General features: G+C 44.8%; 2 protein-coding genes across 19 annotated transcripts in view; both read left to right on the forward strand.

Annotated features, from left to right (window-relative positions):
* The window catches only part of diaph1 (diaphanous related formin 1), a 29,468-nt gene extending 19,357 nt beyond the window's left edge, over positions 1-10,111 (forward strand). For both annotated transcript variants that reach the window (XM_077608652.1, XM_077608653.1), the window contains 10 exons: positions 1,392-1,490; positions 1,620-1,714; positions 1,780-1,881; positions 2,052-2,291; positions 2,399-2,528; positions 2,636-2,759; positions 2,887-3,052; positions 3,167-3,299; positions 6,037-6,126; positions 8,708-10,111. In XM_077608652.1, the coding sequence (XP_077464778.1) occupies positions 1,392-1,490; positions 1,620-1,714; positions 1,780-1,881; positions 2,052-2,291; positions 2,399-2,528; positions 2,636-2,759; positions 2,887-3,052; positions 3,167-3,299; positions 6,037-6,126; positions 8,708-8,865 (1,337 nt within the window). In that variant the 3' untranslated portion in view covers positions 8,866-10,111. The remainder of the gene's footprint in view (positions 1-1,391; positions 1,491-1,619; positions 1,715-1,779; positions 1,882-2,051; positions 2,292-2,398; positions 2,529-2,635; positions 2,760-2,886; positions 3,053-3,166; positions 3,300-6,036; positions 6,127-8,707) is intronic.
* A 3,284-nt stretch (positions 10,112-13,395) lies between these two features.
* Positions 13,396-16,376, forward strand: LOC144081987 (uncharacterized). 17 transcript variants are annotated; one of them, XR_013303079.1, is made up of 9 exons: positions 13,396-13,645; positions 15,170-15,234; positions 15,313-15,381; positions 15,457-15,507; positions 15,580-15,636; positions 15,712-15,736; positions 15,834-15,930; positions 16,014-16,072; positions 16,148-16,376. XR_013303079.1 is itself a non-coding variant. In XM_077608654.1 (8 exons), the coding sequence occupies exons 1-7, from the start codon at positions 13,537-13,539 to the stop codon at positions 16,067-16,069; spliced, it is 432 nt and encodes a 143-aa protein (XP_077464780.1). In that variant the 5' UTR covers positions 13,396-13,536; the 3' UTR covers positions 16,070-16,072; positions 16,148-16,376. The 17 variants fall into 17 exon arrangements, 2 of the variants coding, with proteins under 2 accessions (XP_077464780.1, XP_077464782.1); XM_077608654.1 differs by lacking the exon at positions 15,834-15,930; XR_013303083.1 differs by lacking the exon at positions 13,396-13,645 and having other exon boundaries at positions 13,655-15,234; positions 15,457-15,481.
* The last annotated feature ends 59 nt before the right edge of the window (positions 16,377-16,435 follow it).

Below are 16,435 nucleotides of genomic sequence, written 5' to 3' on the forward strand. Positions count from 1 at the left end.
TGTGTGTTCTGTGTGTGTTCTGTGTGTGTGGATGCTCCAGAGCAGCCATTTTACAAACTGTACTCCTCTAAACCCCCATTTCATGAATCGGCTGCGACGTCATTTCTTTCCGCTCTATTTCATTGGCTGGCGAGCAAGTGATGCTGTTCTTGATCAGAGCCCGCGCCCGCGCAAACACACATTTCCACGTCGACTTAGTGCCGTGATCCAAAAGTCTGCTGTGTTGTTTCAGATTGTCTGCCTTTTACATTAGAGATTGAAATGTATTTCACTGTGTGTGTGTGCGTGTGTGTGTGTTTTTATGTCATGTGCGGTCCTTAAAAAAATGAGTCAGAATGGAAGACATATTTTTGGGGCTCATGACACCATTCAAATCTTTTTTTTTTTAATTCATTGATCTTTTTCTGTGTCTTTTCATGTACTAACCCATGTCGTGTGTGTGTGTGTGTGTGTGTGTGTGTGTGTTTGTGTGTGTGTGGAGGGGATGACATATCCTCACAGCTGTCCGGATATATATTTTTGTGTGTGTTTGGCTTCCTGTTTTGCTGTCCAGCTCTTAGTAGTGTGTATACTTATATATCCATTACAATGTGAATAATGTAATGTCCATTTGAATGGACGGATGTATATTGCAGTATGGAAATGATCAATGTTGTTCACTTTGCGAGTAGGTGACCCATATGTAGTAGTTGCTATTTCCCACTGCTGGCAAAGCATGACATTTACTGAGACCGCAGCCCGCATTCAAACGCAATGGCTGGCGAAAGGGAGGAGCTCGTCGGGAGGGAGGCCTGTTTTTGCCACGTTTCCCGTGCAATGTCTCCGGGAACAAAGCAGGATTTGACTAAATTCAGCATGGATGCGGGCATTTCGTCCGACCCGATTGACCTCGCTGCCGCACGGGCTTGGCCGGAGGGAGCAAAAAGTCCATTGTGTGTCTCCCTGGTCTTCAGGTCGTATTCTTGTCCAGGCTGGACGATCCATCCTCGGTCACCAAGGTGACCCTGTCCGAGCGTTTTAATGCAAAAGCCTCGGTCAAGTGTGAATGTGTCAGAAACCGTACTGTATCTGCAAGCCTTTGGCAAAAGTTCACGCGCCGGTTGCCAAGGGGAACCGATGTCCAAGCGCATTTAGCGGGCCGCGGGGACTCCTTGGCCAACAATAGCATCTCTCACCACAACTGTCACTTTTGCGTGTGTCTAGTTGAAGGAAAAGGAGAACTTTGCTGACCGAATGGTGTAAAAGACGCTCATAGTGGAGATTAGCAGCCTGCATTTTTTTTAGGCCTTGAATTTTGATTTTATATATTGATCACACGGCTTTGATTTCATTTTCCATTTCCCATGAGGGGTTTTTAAATGCTCATTTCTCTTTTTGCTCTTCACCCGCAGCCAAAAAGGAGCTAGAAGGTGCCGATGAGAAGAAGCACTTGCAAAAAAAGAAAGTCAAGGAGCTCAAGATCCTGGATTCAAAGTCCTCCCAAAATTTGTGTAAGTCCCGCTAGCTGGTAAGGAAGATATGCACACTTGACCGGAATTGTACGAAACGACTCGAGCTGCACGATACGAGTGATTCACGTTATCCATGGAACTTTTTGTGTCTTTTGTGTTTGAACGCAGCCATTTTCCTTGGATCGTTCCGTCTCCCCTACGAAGAGATCAAGAGTTGCGTCCTGGAAGTCAACGAGAAGGTCCTGACGGAGTCCTTGGTTCAGGTACGCGTTGGAATCGGCCGTACGTACGAAAGGCGCGCGTTTCTCACCGGAGCGTCTTTCCGTAGAACCTGATCAAACAGCTGCCCGCGCCCGAGCAGCTGAGCGAACTGGCGGCCATGAAGGACGAATACGACGACCTCGCCGAGGCCGAACAATTTGGAGTGGTGGTGAGGAAACCCCGACTTTCAAAGCTAGCGGGAGGCCGACGGGGCCGTTCTGTCGAGAAGCGGAAACGGCGGATAGCAAAGCGCCGTCGATCGTGTCATCGCCTCGCAAAAGACACATACGACGATCGCCGACGGACTACGTATGTGTCTTTTTTCCTCTCTTTGGGCAGATGTCCGGGGTGAAACGTTTGGGCCCGCGGCTGCAGGCCACCCTCTTCAAGCTGCAGTTCGAAGAACAGTTGAACAACATCAAGCCGGACGTGGTGTCGGTGACGGCGGCGTGCGAGGAGCTGACCAAAAGCGCCGCCTTCTCCAAACTGCTGGAGATCATCCTCCTGGTCGGCAATTACATGAACGCCGGCTCCCGCAACGGGAAAGCCTTTGGCTTTTCCATATCCTACCTTTGCAAGGTGAGCCAACGGCACCTTCGGGTAGCATTTGTTGCTACGAACGGACCGTGATTTGACGATTTTCGAGCCACTTGACGGACCGACTCGCTTTGACGTCCCCCCATCAGCTGCGTGACACCAAGTCGGCCGACCTGAAGCAGACGCTGCTCCACTTTCTGGCCGATGTCTGCACGGAGCAGTACCCGGAGGTCCTGAGTTTTCCCGACCAACTCATCCACGTGGAGAAGGCCAGCAGAGGTACAGCAAACATGCAAAATGATAAAATATTGAATTGAATGGAATGCTTTTTATCGTCGTATAAGACCGTCCGTCCCCTGAGAAGAATCGCAATGTCGCCTCTCTAGTTTCCGCAGAGACCCTTCAGAAGAACGTGGAAATAATGGGTCGTCAGATCAAGAACCTGGAGAAAGACATCGAGACGTTTCCTCCACCGCAAAATGACAAGGACCTGTTTGTGGAAAAGATGTCCATATCCTCTCACATGCGTTTTCGATTCCGGCGAGCCGGGTGCCACATGACGGGTGTTTTTGATTTGGTGTCCGGCGAGCCGGGCGCCACGCCACGAAGGTCTGCCTTCCTTAACTCCATTTGTCCACCGTTTCGTGAGCGGCGCCCGCGAACAGTACGACAGGCTGGATCTGATGCTTAAAAACATGGAGAAGCAGTTCAACGACCTGGGAGGCTATTTTGTCTTCGACCCCAGAAAAGTTTCCGTGGAGGAGTTCTTTGGCGACCTCAACACGTTCAAGAATATGTTTCAGGTGAGAAAGCAAGTGCTTCATCATCTTGGAAGTCCAACATCCTCTTGCTTCGTCAACTGTGAACAGTCAAAACCAGAAACATTTCTCTCAATAAATTGTCCTTTTCTCCTCCAGCAAGCCGTGAAGGATAATCAAAAGCGGAAGGAAGCGGAAGAGAAGATCAAAAGAGCCAAGCTTGCCAGGGAGAAGGCGGAGAAGGAAAAGGAGGAGAAACGCAAAAGGAGTCAGATCCTGGACATCAACACAGGTTAGTTCAACTAGTTCCTCTTTTACAGAGGAACATTTTCTTCTTTTATTATTCCCGTCACACGCCAGTTGGGGGCAGTCAGAGTCCACGCTTCAGTGGAATATTATTGTGTGTCTGAATTAGTCTCTGTTTGTGTGTGTGAATGTGTGAGAGCCCTTGACAAAGACGTCACCAGAGATAATCGAATGTACATGACTTGCACGCTCCCCATTAAAAGCACAAAGTAAATTCAGAGAGGATATGCCATCTAAAAAAAACCCTAACCTACTATTTCGAACTCTTTTGGTGAGTTAGAGCTGTTTTCCTAGCAACGACAAGGCCTGAAAGAACATTCTTTTTTTGTTTTTTAATGAGGAAAACTAAAAGCCCTCTAAGTTCCACAGTGGTCCTCCTTGCCAACCCCTTTTTCGCCCCCACTTTCCAAAAGCTCAACCTACTTTTAGTGCATTCCTTCTCGGTGGTTCCCCTTTGGTATCTCCTTAGCATTCCAAATGTATCCAAACTTATTTTTTTACAACCTTCTAGAGCAGGGGTAGTGAACCTATGGCTCAGGAGCCACATACAGCTGTTTTGATGGGTGCACAAGGCTCTCCGCTAACCTGTGAGGTAAAATATTGGAACTAAGAGCGTTACGTTGGTATTATGGCATTGAAACTACTTCCAGTGACTTATAATCATAATTCTTTTGTCATTACATGGATATTCTCATTGACTATCATTGATGAGCAACAACGTAACAATGTTGTCAAAAGTTTCAGAGACTTTTTGTACTTTAAAAGTGGTGAAGTGACTAAAAAAGGCACACATTTTCAGGTATGTTGACGTTTAAATTCCAAGCATGGCGCTCAAGGATTAACATTGAAAAAATAGGAATTGTTTATGGCTCTTTCCATCAAAAAGGTTCCCGATCCCTGTTCTAGAATCACATGACCCGAGCGCACTATCGTATTCAAAGATCCATCCTTGTCTGGATGAAGGTTAAAGATCATTTGCATACAGGTGTCATATTTGAATGCCTCGGGTCACTCAAACGTCTCTCTTTGAATTGTACCGCATGTGCGCACCTGCGTTTTGTTTGCAAACCTCCCATTGAATGGCGAGGACACAAAGCCTGCTTTCAGCCATAACATTTTTGCACCTCGCCATCTTCCCGCTGTTGTTATCTCACGAAATTCCTCTGCTCTCGTTGTTGATTAAACCCTGGAAGGTCGCTTTGTTTTTAGCCTTGGCTTTGGGAGTTAGTCACACAAACAAGTGAAGGAAGGAATGAGCCTTTGCCTCATTTATTCATTGTGGAATTCATTCCATGAGTTTGTCCTCCAAGTGGAGCGACTGACCAGGGAGGGGGGAGTCTCGGGCTGGAGGATGTGGCTCGGAACTTCCCACGCGGTGGTTTGAGGCGACCGCTACGAAACGAGGGCCTTGCGTTATTCCGGCAACTAGGTGTCAGTAGAGTGTGCAAAAAATACTCCTGGGAAGCGAGAGGCGACTATGTGCGCATGCGTGAGCTACCAGAACGTACGGCAGACGCCGCTGGGGGTGCTCGTGCTCCACGGGAAAAGCTTTGGTTGCTGGGATGGGGGAGGGAAGGGAAGAGATGGGAGGGGAAGGGAAGGGTAGGGAACGCGGGGGGAGAGCACGGGAGGGGATGTGACGTGAAGACGGCAGCAGCTGCTGCCTTCGGGCTTACACGCACGCACATGGTTTTCTTTACGGATGTAGCGAGTTGAGCCGAGATGTTTAGGAGAAACGCGCTAACGGGGTCTTTGAGGGCTGTCAATCACGGATCATCTTCACTGACTTCTTATACAATTTTGAAATTTGGTCGCCAGCACCCTCAGCTTATGTTTGCGAGTGGCAGATTGTGTTGATCTCATTCCACTGGCTTCAGTCAATCACCTTTTCACAGCCTCCAGTGGGCTAATGCCATTAGACAAATTCATCTTATGCTCTTTGCCAAGACCTTCCAATCCCCTTTGCACGTAGTAGCGCTAAAGCCACCAGCTTAGACTTGACTTTTGGGAGTGCAAATCTTTATCTTCCATTCGCCATCTTCCATTCGCTGGGAAGTGAAGTGAAGGCCCACAAAGCGGCGAATTCAAAGAGCGTATATGTGCGTTTTTATACGTTATGTTGTGGCTCAGTAAGACCAGTAAAAGCCCCCAGTCCAAAAAAAAAGAATCACGTCCAGCCGGGCCCTCCATGCCGATAGGCAGGATGTGTCTCAATGGGTCTGGACATAAACCTTTAACCCCCGCCGCCCCCTTTTTCCAGACTCCTTGGTCCTATTCAGAAATAATTGAAACCATCTGCTAAATCGGGACGTGGACTCCCTCTCGCATATTTACTCCTTCCTTTTAAAACGCATTGTCACACACACATGACCCGTCACGTGCACGCCGTTTGGTTGAAGAAAGGGAAAAATGAAGTTGGTGTTTTAGAAAAGGGGAGATTTGCTCTACTTGCAAAATACAGCAGCAAGCCTTGATCTAGGTCAGCCGGCGTCTATCTGGGTTAAACGTCGCTAATCTTTCAACATGGCCGACGGGCAAATTCCCACGTGGGTCTGAGGGGGGAAAAACTAACAAACAAACACATTGTTTCCTCATTAGAATGCATTTATTGACGTTGACCACAAATGTCTTTAAGTAGAGAAAAATGGAAGTCCCCTCGGCGTTGTCGTTTGTTTGTTTGTTTGTCAGCGCGTTGCTCACTTTCTATTTTGATGTACTTTCAGAGGGCGACGAAACGGGCATCATGGACGGCCTCTTGGAGGCGCTGCAGTCTGGCGCTGCTTTTAGGCGAAAGAGAGGACCACGCCAAGCAGGTAAACACTTCCAGATGATGACTTTATTTTACATGGCTTTTTATCCACAATGCCCTAATCTTAGAGCTTGTAGTCCCGCCCACGGCCATTTTTATTGATATTCGACTTTATTTGGGAAAGCGCTGCCTACTCGGGGGAATTGGAACGTAGTCGTACCCACCCAAATTGAACTGATTTTTGTCTCCGTTCTTATTCATACCTCTAATGATGTGCTATGGATCCATTTCAAAGCGGTCTGTTTTCTGTCACTTTACTCCAACCTCTTTATTTTTAGTATCTGCCCATGATGCACCCAACTAATGACATTTAGGCAGAGGGGAGGGTGCCGGGGCTTCTTATATGGAAAGTAAGATAGCCAGCAGCCACTTTAAAGCATAAAAAGCTTAGCCAATGGAGGCACTTTGTAACGTGCCCATTGTTTAGGAAAGCCCGTGTGTGCGTTTGTGTGTGTGCATGCACGACCATTTGCACACGAGGCTGTGAGTGTGTAACCGTATCTGCCCCAGCGTCAATGAAAGCCAGATGTGAAGCAGAGTTGGCGGCCAGACTGCATTCTTCCTGCCTCCTTGTTTTCTTTTGTTTCGTTTTTTTTGTCTCTCTCACACAGTGAAGAGCAACATGAAAAGAGTGTGGCCTTCCGTGACACATCGGAATCATTTGGCATGCGTCATCTCCACAGGAAAGCCAAAAGCCAAATGGCTAGCGTAGGCGTCTAGCCAGTAGCCCCAAAATAGTCTTATCCCGACAGGAAACGGCTGACCGGGAAATGTGTGTCAGAGTGGCGATTTTTATTCCCCCCTTTCCGAGTTGATGTCCCTCTTAAGATTTAGTGGGGTGCACGAGCACCTTTTGACCCGCACCTCAGCTTGGCTTTGGGTGGGGTGGTCCCGGCGGTCAAACATGAGCTAAGAAAAAAAAAGAGCCCAGGCGGCAGATGTCCGCGTGCCAATACAAAGACGGGCACCTTCGCATACCGATGCACCTTCTGACCTCTAGGACAGACGGCTTTGATTTTTCAAATCAAATCGTGCCGCTGACCTCAATGTTTACCCGTGTGTTTCCACACGGTGGCCGGCGTGTCTTCTCTGCGCTCGTCGGTGACCCATCTGTTGCGCGGTCCAATCGGCGCGGTGGCCGCTGGATAAAGCGCCAATCGCGACAGAGCTGCGCAGATGAAGAGGGTGGCAACAATGGAGGGAGGGAAGGCGGGGAGGCGGGGAGGCAGGGAGGAAGGGATGGAGGCTTGCAAGGCACACGCCGTCTGTCGCCCCAATAGAAAATCCCTCCTAGCGCAGGACACACAAGCAACAGGGACACAATTGAGACCGACCTTTGGGGTCACTTGATTGTTGACACCACACACACTTTTAGCACCCATTGATAGGACGGCAGGCCATAACTCACAAGGTCGACATCAAAAGCAAACTTATCCAAATAGCAGTCGACCAATGCACACTTGTTAAAGTCTCAGAAATTAAACTTTAATTTTTTTCTTGAAATGATCTTCTGGCATGAGCTTTGACGTTTTGTATCGTCAACAAACGGTTTTTGCAGGTGTTTCTAATTTGATGAAAAAGATGAGCAAGTGCGATGGATCCCTCCTAAACTGTTCTGTTTCTCACCATCTCACCATCCTTCTTTCCTTCTTTTCCTCTTTTCTTTCCCAGACTCCGTAGTGTCTTTATCACAGCTGATTCTGGAGACGTGATCGGTAACTGCATTTTGTCGCTTGGGCCCTATTAGACCCATGCTGTGAATTGTTTTGGCTTGATTTGTGTGTGTGTGTGCGTGTGCATGTTAGCACGGTTGACTTTGCATGCGTGGTTTGCATCGTCATAACACTGACAAAGAGCTTCCGTGATAAAGCATCTGACGATGAGCGAAAATAAACACTGCATCCGACGCAATCTCCCCCTGACCCATTTAACTCAAAATGGCTGCTCCTGCTGCTGCCTTGTTAGAGAGCGAGAGAGAGAAAGAGGCAGGGGACAAGGACAAGCGGTGCTCTTTCCCGCTTTCCGCCGTGGAGATCGGGACACCCATGTTTCTGCCATACTGTCATCCTCTTGCTGGGACACGATGTTCATGATGAGTGTCAACTTATAGGCATCCTCACAGAGAGGAAATTGTCATGTTTTGCCCTTTTCCAACAAATTTCATAGATCTGCATCAATGCCATCAGGCACATTGTGGGATGACTTTAGCTCTCTGTCAATGAAAATTAGACTACAGTCTTTCCCCAATTATTAGCGTGGATTTTCACATTTTTATGAACTTAAAATAAATTAAAAATATATATTTTTGAAATAATAGCAGAAAAAAAATCGCAAAAAAGTGACTTCACTGAGTGCTAATTCACTTTTTAGCATTTTTTTTTCTGCTATTATTTCAAAAATATATATTTTTAATTTATTTTAAGTTCATAAAAATGTGAAAATCCACGCTACTAGGACTCAGCACTGAAGGGGGAAAAGGTAGGTACGTTTAATAATAGGGTGATCCTACTTGCCATATTCGAGGGATTACTATAGTGACATTTCTGTGTTTTTGGCGGTCTCTGACGTCTCGTGTTCTTTTTCAGCCAACCACAGAAGAGCCGGTCAGGCGGTCACCAACATCCTGGCCAAGGAACTGACGCAGGAAGACGGCCCTTCGCCCAAGAAGGCCAACACGGCCGTCAAGTCGGACCAGGAGCCATCGGACGACGCGCCCATGCCGAGCCCCACCCCTTCCAGTTAGGCTAGTTGGTTCGTCCAGTCCTTTTCCTTCCTCAGCCAGATTTGTTTCCAGACAAACGAACGCTTGCTTTTGGATGCGCCACAAACTCTTCATCCCCAAAATAGGTATCCTTTATTCTACTTTTTTTTGCTATTTGTTCATGATGATCGTTTCACTGGAAAACTGTGCCAACGCGTGGAAGTCCAGGGTAAACCAACCAACCCACCCGCCAGCTTGCCATTTCCCTCCCGATCCATCAAAGCCTGTCGTCTCCGTGGCCTTAAAAAAAGGGACGTGCGCTGCCGTCTTCATTCGTGCAAGTGATGACGAGGGCGCCGTAAAGAGACCTGAACATTCCTTTCATTTAGGCATTTTTTTCCAGAAAGTTCTTACCCCCGAGTAAGGCTTTTTTTTGCCCCCCCCCTGGCCACATTTTTTGGGAAACACCCTTTCACACCGCAATTGACATGCCTGTGTCTTTCACCAGCCTGTCGCTATTTTTAGTTTCCGCGCACGTTTTTGCGGCGTGTGTCGCGCGCTCGTGTTCTAAGAAATGAGCGATTCCGTCATCCGTTCATTCCTAAGCAACTTTGTGGTATTCTTGCGGAAATTGCACACTGGAAAAAAAGGGCCAAAAGTGCGCTTGTGTATATTTTGTCGTTGTGTCCGACACGAGGGGGACGCCCAATCTTGGATGTCGTTTGCTAGTCCAAAGTGACGGACGCATAGACACACAACTGAGCTGCTGATTTTCGTATTGTTTCAAGTGCAACATGCAGTTTGGAGGCAAATGGCTGTAACGTTCCTAATGGTCATCATATCTGTATCCTAATGAGGAGACGGGATGATTTAATATTTCACTGTCTTTTCATGACGTGACAACGTTGATTGATAAGTTGTTGTTGGGGGGAGGAAATCCCCTCCTGGGGTTTCTGTCACTTGCACACTGGATGTATTGGATTTGCGTGGGAGCACCAAAACGTCCCGTTTAGCCCAGGAAGTTGGCTTTTGAAGTGTAGAGTGCCAGATACCGCCATGTGGCAAGAAAACAAAGACACCACTGGAATCTATGTTTTGTTTTTCTAATTAGAGTCATTTTTTAACAGATTTTCTATGTTGATTTGTACTTTTTTTTTTTATTGTTATTTTTTTTTTCAAATCAGATTGAATGCACGTGCTTTGCTCCTTTTCCAGAGTTGGTATGAAGAAGCAATGCACTTATTTACGTCTCTTTGCTACACAGAACCATTAAAATGTCTTGAAAATATTCTGTTGTTGTTTTGCTCCGATTCGTTGTTTGCTTCTTCCAACATTGTCATTGAAATGCAAACATAAGATGTTGCATTTTGGGTGACGCCATTTGGAGTAAAGCCGGCACACAGTGACTGGAGTCTGCAAAACTCGGCTTAGGGTGAGCGAGGCTTTTTTTTTGGCCGACGGCAGCAGAGGAATGCGTGAAGAGAAGAAACTTTGGACTGACTTTTCCAGATGCATTCCGTTTTTTTTTCCAGTTGCAATTCACAAGCGACTCCCTATGTTTTGTCCAAACATTTGTCTTTGCGTTGCTCCTAGATGGTGAAAGGCCTCCTCTCCTGGCAAAGGCTCACTTGGGCCATTCTTTAAGGTGCACTGTTTCCCGAGAACAAGAAAAGTGAAAAGTCGATCGCAAAGTCGACCTCTGGAGACGGGGAAAGGCGCCAAAAGAAGTGCATTTGGAATCCTCCGTTGATTGTTCTTTCTTTTTCAGGGTTGCCAGCAGCAATGTGAAAGCATACGTTTCATTTGTTCACATTTTCAACTTTTCCAGGGAGGGGAAGAATGCAAAAGCCTCCTCCAAGCTGCCAAGAACCAAATGCTACAATACAGTCGAGTAGGTGACTGATTGAGTTGGTTTGCTTCCAGCATGCACGCACGCACGCACGCGGAAAACACGCACGCACGCACGCGGAAAAACACGCTCGCACGCACGCGGAAAAACACATGCACGCACGCGGAAAAACACATGCACGCACGCGGAAAAACACGCACGCACGCACAGGGAAAAACATGCATGCACGCACATGGTCATCATATCTTAATGTGCCCCTCATCAAATGACACGGCTGCTTTTGTATCTCATCACATCGTGGTGTGTGTGTGTTTGTTATGTGTCATTAGGTGACAATTAAGACACAAGTGTCAAGCGATTGGCTGCACCGTCATGCTTTTGAGTGACATTTCTTTTAGCCGGCTGCATTTTTTACAAGTGACCTCCTTATTCACTTCTGTCCTTTCTTGTGTCTACTCTCCAGAATGCTTCATACTGATGTCTGCTAGCAGCTGGAAAAAAAAACAGCAATGCATGATCTATAAACCTCAACAGTATCAAGGTAGGTCACGTATTCATCAAAACCAGTTGTTGTCGTTGTTCATGGCGGATGTGTAAAGTCTCACAGATCAGACGCGGGAGGCTAGGAGGATTTTGGGTACGAGTCCGACCCCCCGGAGCGGCCCTTTGGCTCCCGACGACGGGCCACAAAACGCCGAGAGCGAAAACCAAGGCGATGACATCATTCCTTTGCCCAGTTACCATGGTGACACCTGCATCTGCCAAAGGGGCCAAGAAGGTATTTATCCCCACGTTTCTGGGTGGCTTTGTCCTTTGTTTGGTGGTTACACGGAGCTCTCGTGAACTCCTGACCCATCTGCAGATGTTCTTCTCAATCGCTCCATGGCTTTGGTGAGCGACACGGTCATGCGAGCGAGCAGAGGAGAAAAAGACAGGAGCAACTGCGCCTTTGAGCCCAAAACATGGTGTGAGACGGCCACGACTAAACACTGAAAATCTTGTCAAGATAAGAAGACCGACAGACAGACCGCCTGCCGAATTTAGCAGGCTTGGGCAGAAGCGGAGACTATTGTGCCACGGTATTAGGGTAAGCAGCTTATGGTGGCCACAGGACTTGACAAACACAACACACATGGCGCAAGATACTTTTGGTATTGAGCTTCCGCAAGGAGGAGTGCTTTTTTGTTGTTGTTATTTTCCATGCGTGCACCTGCTGCTGCTAACTGCCACGACATGCGTCTGTCATACATTTCTCCGAGTAGGTGCGGCTCACGCCGAACTCAGCCGGGAGAGGAGGGGCCGCCTGGCCGCCCGGCTGGCGCGGATGAGGCAGGTTACCATGGAAACTGGCCGTCTGCCGCGCTCCGGCGCAGACATCATCGTCCCTTGCCAAGAGCCGCCTGGATTTTTGACGTTTATGGACACAGACGTGGCGGCGTGCCTACGTGAAATGCTGACCTGGTCCTGGCAGAGGGATGAATGAGGAGGAGAAGAAGAAAATCGAAGGCGGGGTCTCAAAATGAGAGCATGTCTGATCTCTTTAATCTAGGACAGGGTCTATCTTCTTATCTGGGTTATGTGGCCAGTAGCTCATTCCAATCGAGACAACATAGGCCGAGACAGACAATGGTGATGGCGATAGGAGGCGGGCTAATCAGGGATGGAAATCGCCAAATCGGGCCCGATCTGCAATATCTTCCATATATATGTCACATGTATAACCTCATGCGAACAATCATATTCCTTTCTTCGTGGACAAAGGGTTACATTGTCCTTATGGAGTGGAATGGGTGTTTTTTTAAATTATGAAAATACTGGGGCTATATTGTGTATTTTTTTTCAAATGTTGGGAGTGATTTTGAGGGTTTAAAAGCACTGACCGCAGGCAGTAAAGTTTGGGAGCTTTGAAAGGAAGCATTGTACTTGCCTTACTATACTATGTCATTTTTTAAGAGAAAAAGCCTTACTATACGATGTCGTTTTTTTAAAGAAAAAAAGCCTTGCTATACTATGTCGTTTTTTAAAGAAAAAAGCTATGTTGTTTTTATATAAAAAAGCCTTACTATACTATGTCATTTTTTAAAAGAAAAAACCTTACTATACCGTTTTTTAAAGAAAAAAGCCTTACTATACTATGTTGTTTTTTTAAGAAAAAAAGCCTTACTATACTATGTCATTTTTTAAGAAAAAAGCCTTACTGTACTGTGTGTGTTTTTTTATATATATAAAGCCTTGTTATACATTGTGTCGTTTTTTTAAGAAAAAAAGCCTTACTATACTATGTCGTTTTTTTTTTAATGAAAAAAGCCTTACTATACTATGTCGTTTTTTAAAGAAAAAAAGCCTTACTATACTATGTCGTTTTTTAATTTTAAAAAAAGCCTTACTATACTATGGCGTTTTTTTTTTAAGAAAAAAGCCTTACTATACTATGTCATTTTTTAAAGAAAAAAGTCTTACTATACTGTGTGGTTTTTTTATATATATAAAGCCTTGTTATACATTGTGTCGTTTTTTAAGAAAAAAAGCCTTACTATACTACGTCGTTTTTTTAATGAAAAAAGCCTTACTATACTATGTTGTTTTTTTTAATGAAAAAACCTTACTATACTATGTCGTTTTTTAATTTTAAAAAAGCCTTACTATACTATGTCGTTTTTTACGAAAAAAGCCTTACTATACTATGTCGTTTTTTAAAGAAAAAAGCCTTACTATGTCGTTACGACATAGTCTAGTAAGGCTTTTTTTTCTTAAAAAAACGACACAGTATAGTAAGGCTTTTTCTTTAAACAATTGACCATGTATAGTAAGCCTCATCTCATCTCATTTTCTGAACCGCTTTATCCTCATCAGGGTAGCGGGGGATGCTGGAGCCAATCCCAGCTGTCTCCAGGCCAGAGGCGGCGGACATCCTGAATCGGTGGCCAGCCGATCTTAGGGTACAAGGAGACGGAAAATCAGGCACAATGTATAGTAAGTCTTTTTTCCTTAAAAATGACCATGTATAGCAGGGGTGTCAAACTCATTTGGCATCGTGGGCCACATACGGCCTAGGGAGATGTCAAGTGGGCCGGACCATTCAAATTATACCATGCTCTGCTATAAATAACCAAAATATCATGTCTTTCCTTTGTTTTGGTGTAAAGAAGCACAAGAACATTAGGAAAATATTGAAATTTAATGAACTATCCTTTTTCAAAACATTTCATGAAACACCTCATTTCCTTAGACAAATGTGCAATTGACTTTTATCATTCACAAATATGCATTGCAACTGATCCCTCTGATTGTACAAAGGCACAAAACTTTAATTGGTACTGAAAAATATAGTAATGCACTTTACGATTAAATGAGACTTTTAAAGAAAGGAATTTTTAAACCACTTACACATACGCATATAAAATCTAAATGTAATCCCTGCGTGCACCTTACAAACTAAGGAGAGTGATTTTAAATGTGTAATTAAGAAAGTATTCGCCTGTCCTGTAAATCTGTAAACTTCATACATGAAACATACATACACACAATACATACTGAAAATTTATGGAGTTGCTGCTGTTTTCAGTCTGTCACAGTGATGCGGCTTGTCTTCTACTCTGATGGAAAGAGTGCGCCCCTTAGTCGATAATCCATTAATTGCATCGAATTAAAAATATTAATTCCATGTCTTTTATGCATTTTTTCCACTTTCAAATTATCCTGCGGGCCTGATCGAACCTCCTTGGGGGCCGGTTCCGGCCCGCGGGCCGTATGTTTGACACCCCTTACTAGTCTATAGTAAGGCTTTTTTTCGTTAAAAATGACATGATATGGGCGTGGTCTATCTTCAAGGCAGCTGTATAAATTAAGCACAATGTGCAGTGCCTCGTCTTCTCCAACAGCCATGTCCATGCTGATGGCCGTGTAGCACGGCAACGAGGTAAGGCGTCGAGCCATTTACTGGCCTATGTGCATTTTTATCACGCTACCGGCAGATTTTTTAGGAATCAATTGAGCAAAACCGCCAACAAATCTGTAAGTTTAATGCCAGGTTGACCGGACCGTCGACAATTTAAGTTTGGGCTCTGTGCCACATGTGACAAGCTATTTTAGCATTAGCGTCACGACAACTTTTTCCATTTGACCACTTCAAGCGTCGTCTTGATGTTAACACTAAGAGATCTATAGTCTGTTTTCTCCATTTTCGAGTCGTGTAGAAAGACTTAGTGGATTCAAACAAAGCCGAGATATCAACGGACAGTTTGTTAGGTAAAGGCTCACTCCAAAATGATGTATGTACTGATAGTTTTCACTGGGAGTGCTAAACAAATCATTTTAATCAACAGTTGTTAAGCCAACTTTCTCCTAGCTGTTAACTTCAGTCTGTATATTTAATCGCCTTGTCTGGAAAAGGGAAATTGGCATGGATCACTCACTAACTTATTTTCATTCTTTAGCTTGATCATTTATTGTAAGATTTCTCTTTCATGCAATAATTGTTTGTCAACTCCCAAATAGCGTGGTTAAATCAAGATGCAGCTCTTCCCGTGTGCCCCAGGACACTCAAACCCTTGAGGTTACAGGTAAAACTAATCCCATCTGTTGAATCTCCAGTCTCTGTATATGACAACTTTTGCTTCTTTTTTTTTTGCACACATCAGGTCCATGTCCATGTCCAGGTGATCTTCCCAGGTTGCCCACTTGAAGATGATGCGGCGTCTCTGAACTCTGTAAGATTTCTCTTCCTGTATTAGTTGTTTGGCAACTCCTAAATAGCGTTGTTAAATGAAGTTTTCTCCGTTTAGCATCATCTTTGGTCTTCTCATCAAGGTAAAACTAGATTTAACAACAAAAATGTAAGTATTTGTTGAATCTCCAGTGTCTATATATGCAAACTTTTGCTTCTTTTTTTCTTTTGCACACATCAGGTCCATGTGATCTTCCCAGGTTGCCCACTTGAAGATGATGCGGCGTCTCTGAACTCTGTAAGATTTCTCTTCCTGTATTAGTTGTTTGGCAACTCCTAAATAGCTTTGTTAAATGAAGTTTCCCCCGTTTAGCATCATCTTTGGTCTTCTCATCAAGGTAAAACTAGATTTAACAACAATAATGTAAGTCTATTTGTTGAATCTCCACTGTCTAAATATGCTAACTTTTGCTTCTTTTTTTTTGCACACATCAGGTCGATGTCCACTTGAAGATGAGGCGTCTCTGAACTCTGTAAGATTTCTCAAATGAAGTTTCCCCCGTTTAGCATCATCTTTGGTCTTCTCATCAAGGTAAAACTAGATTTAACAACAATAATGTAAGCCTATTTGTTGAATCTCCAGTGTCTAAACATGCTAACTTTTGCACACATCAGGTCCAGACTTTGGAGGGTCTCCAAGTGATGCCTCATCTCTGAACGCAGTCTTCTGAGAGGTGAGTTTATTGTTGAATATCCAAGTATTCATCCAGATCTATTTTATTGACTAAATTTACTCTCCCTCTTCTTAGGTAAAGTCCAGAGTTTTCTGGCTCATGGTGACCAGATCCTTAAGGTGAGGAGGATCTCACTTCTTTTCTTCAGTCAGAAATTTTAATAAAAGAGATTTGAGTGTCATTTGTCTTTGTTGAAACACTTGGAGAAAAAAGACCCAAGACCCTCAATGGTCTTTTTTTTCCTTTAATTTTTGGTGTTTATATTCTAAGTCTTTTATAATAAAAAAACAATTTTTTTGCCTAAGTGTCATGTTGATTTTATTTAATTATAAGTCCTGTTGGAAATATTCTAAGTATTTTATC

This window comes from Stigmatopora argus, chromosome 9 (genome assembly GCF_051989625.1).
Source record: "Stigmatopora argus isolate UIUO_Sarg chromosome 9, RoL_Sarg_1.0, whole genome shotgun sequence".
NCBI lineage: Eukaryota > Metazoa > Chordata > Actinopteri > Syngnathiformes > Syngnathidae > Stigmatopora > Stigmatopora argus.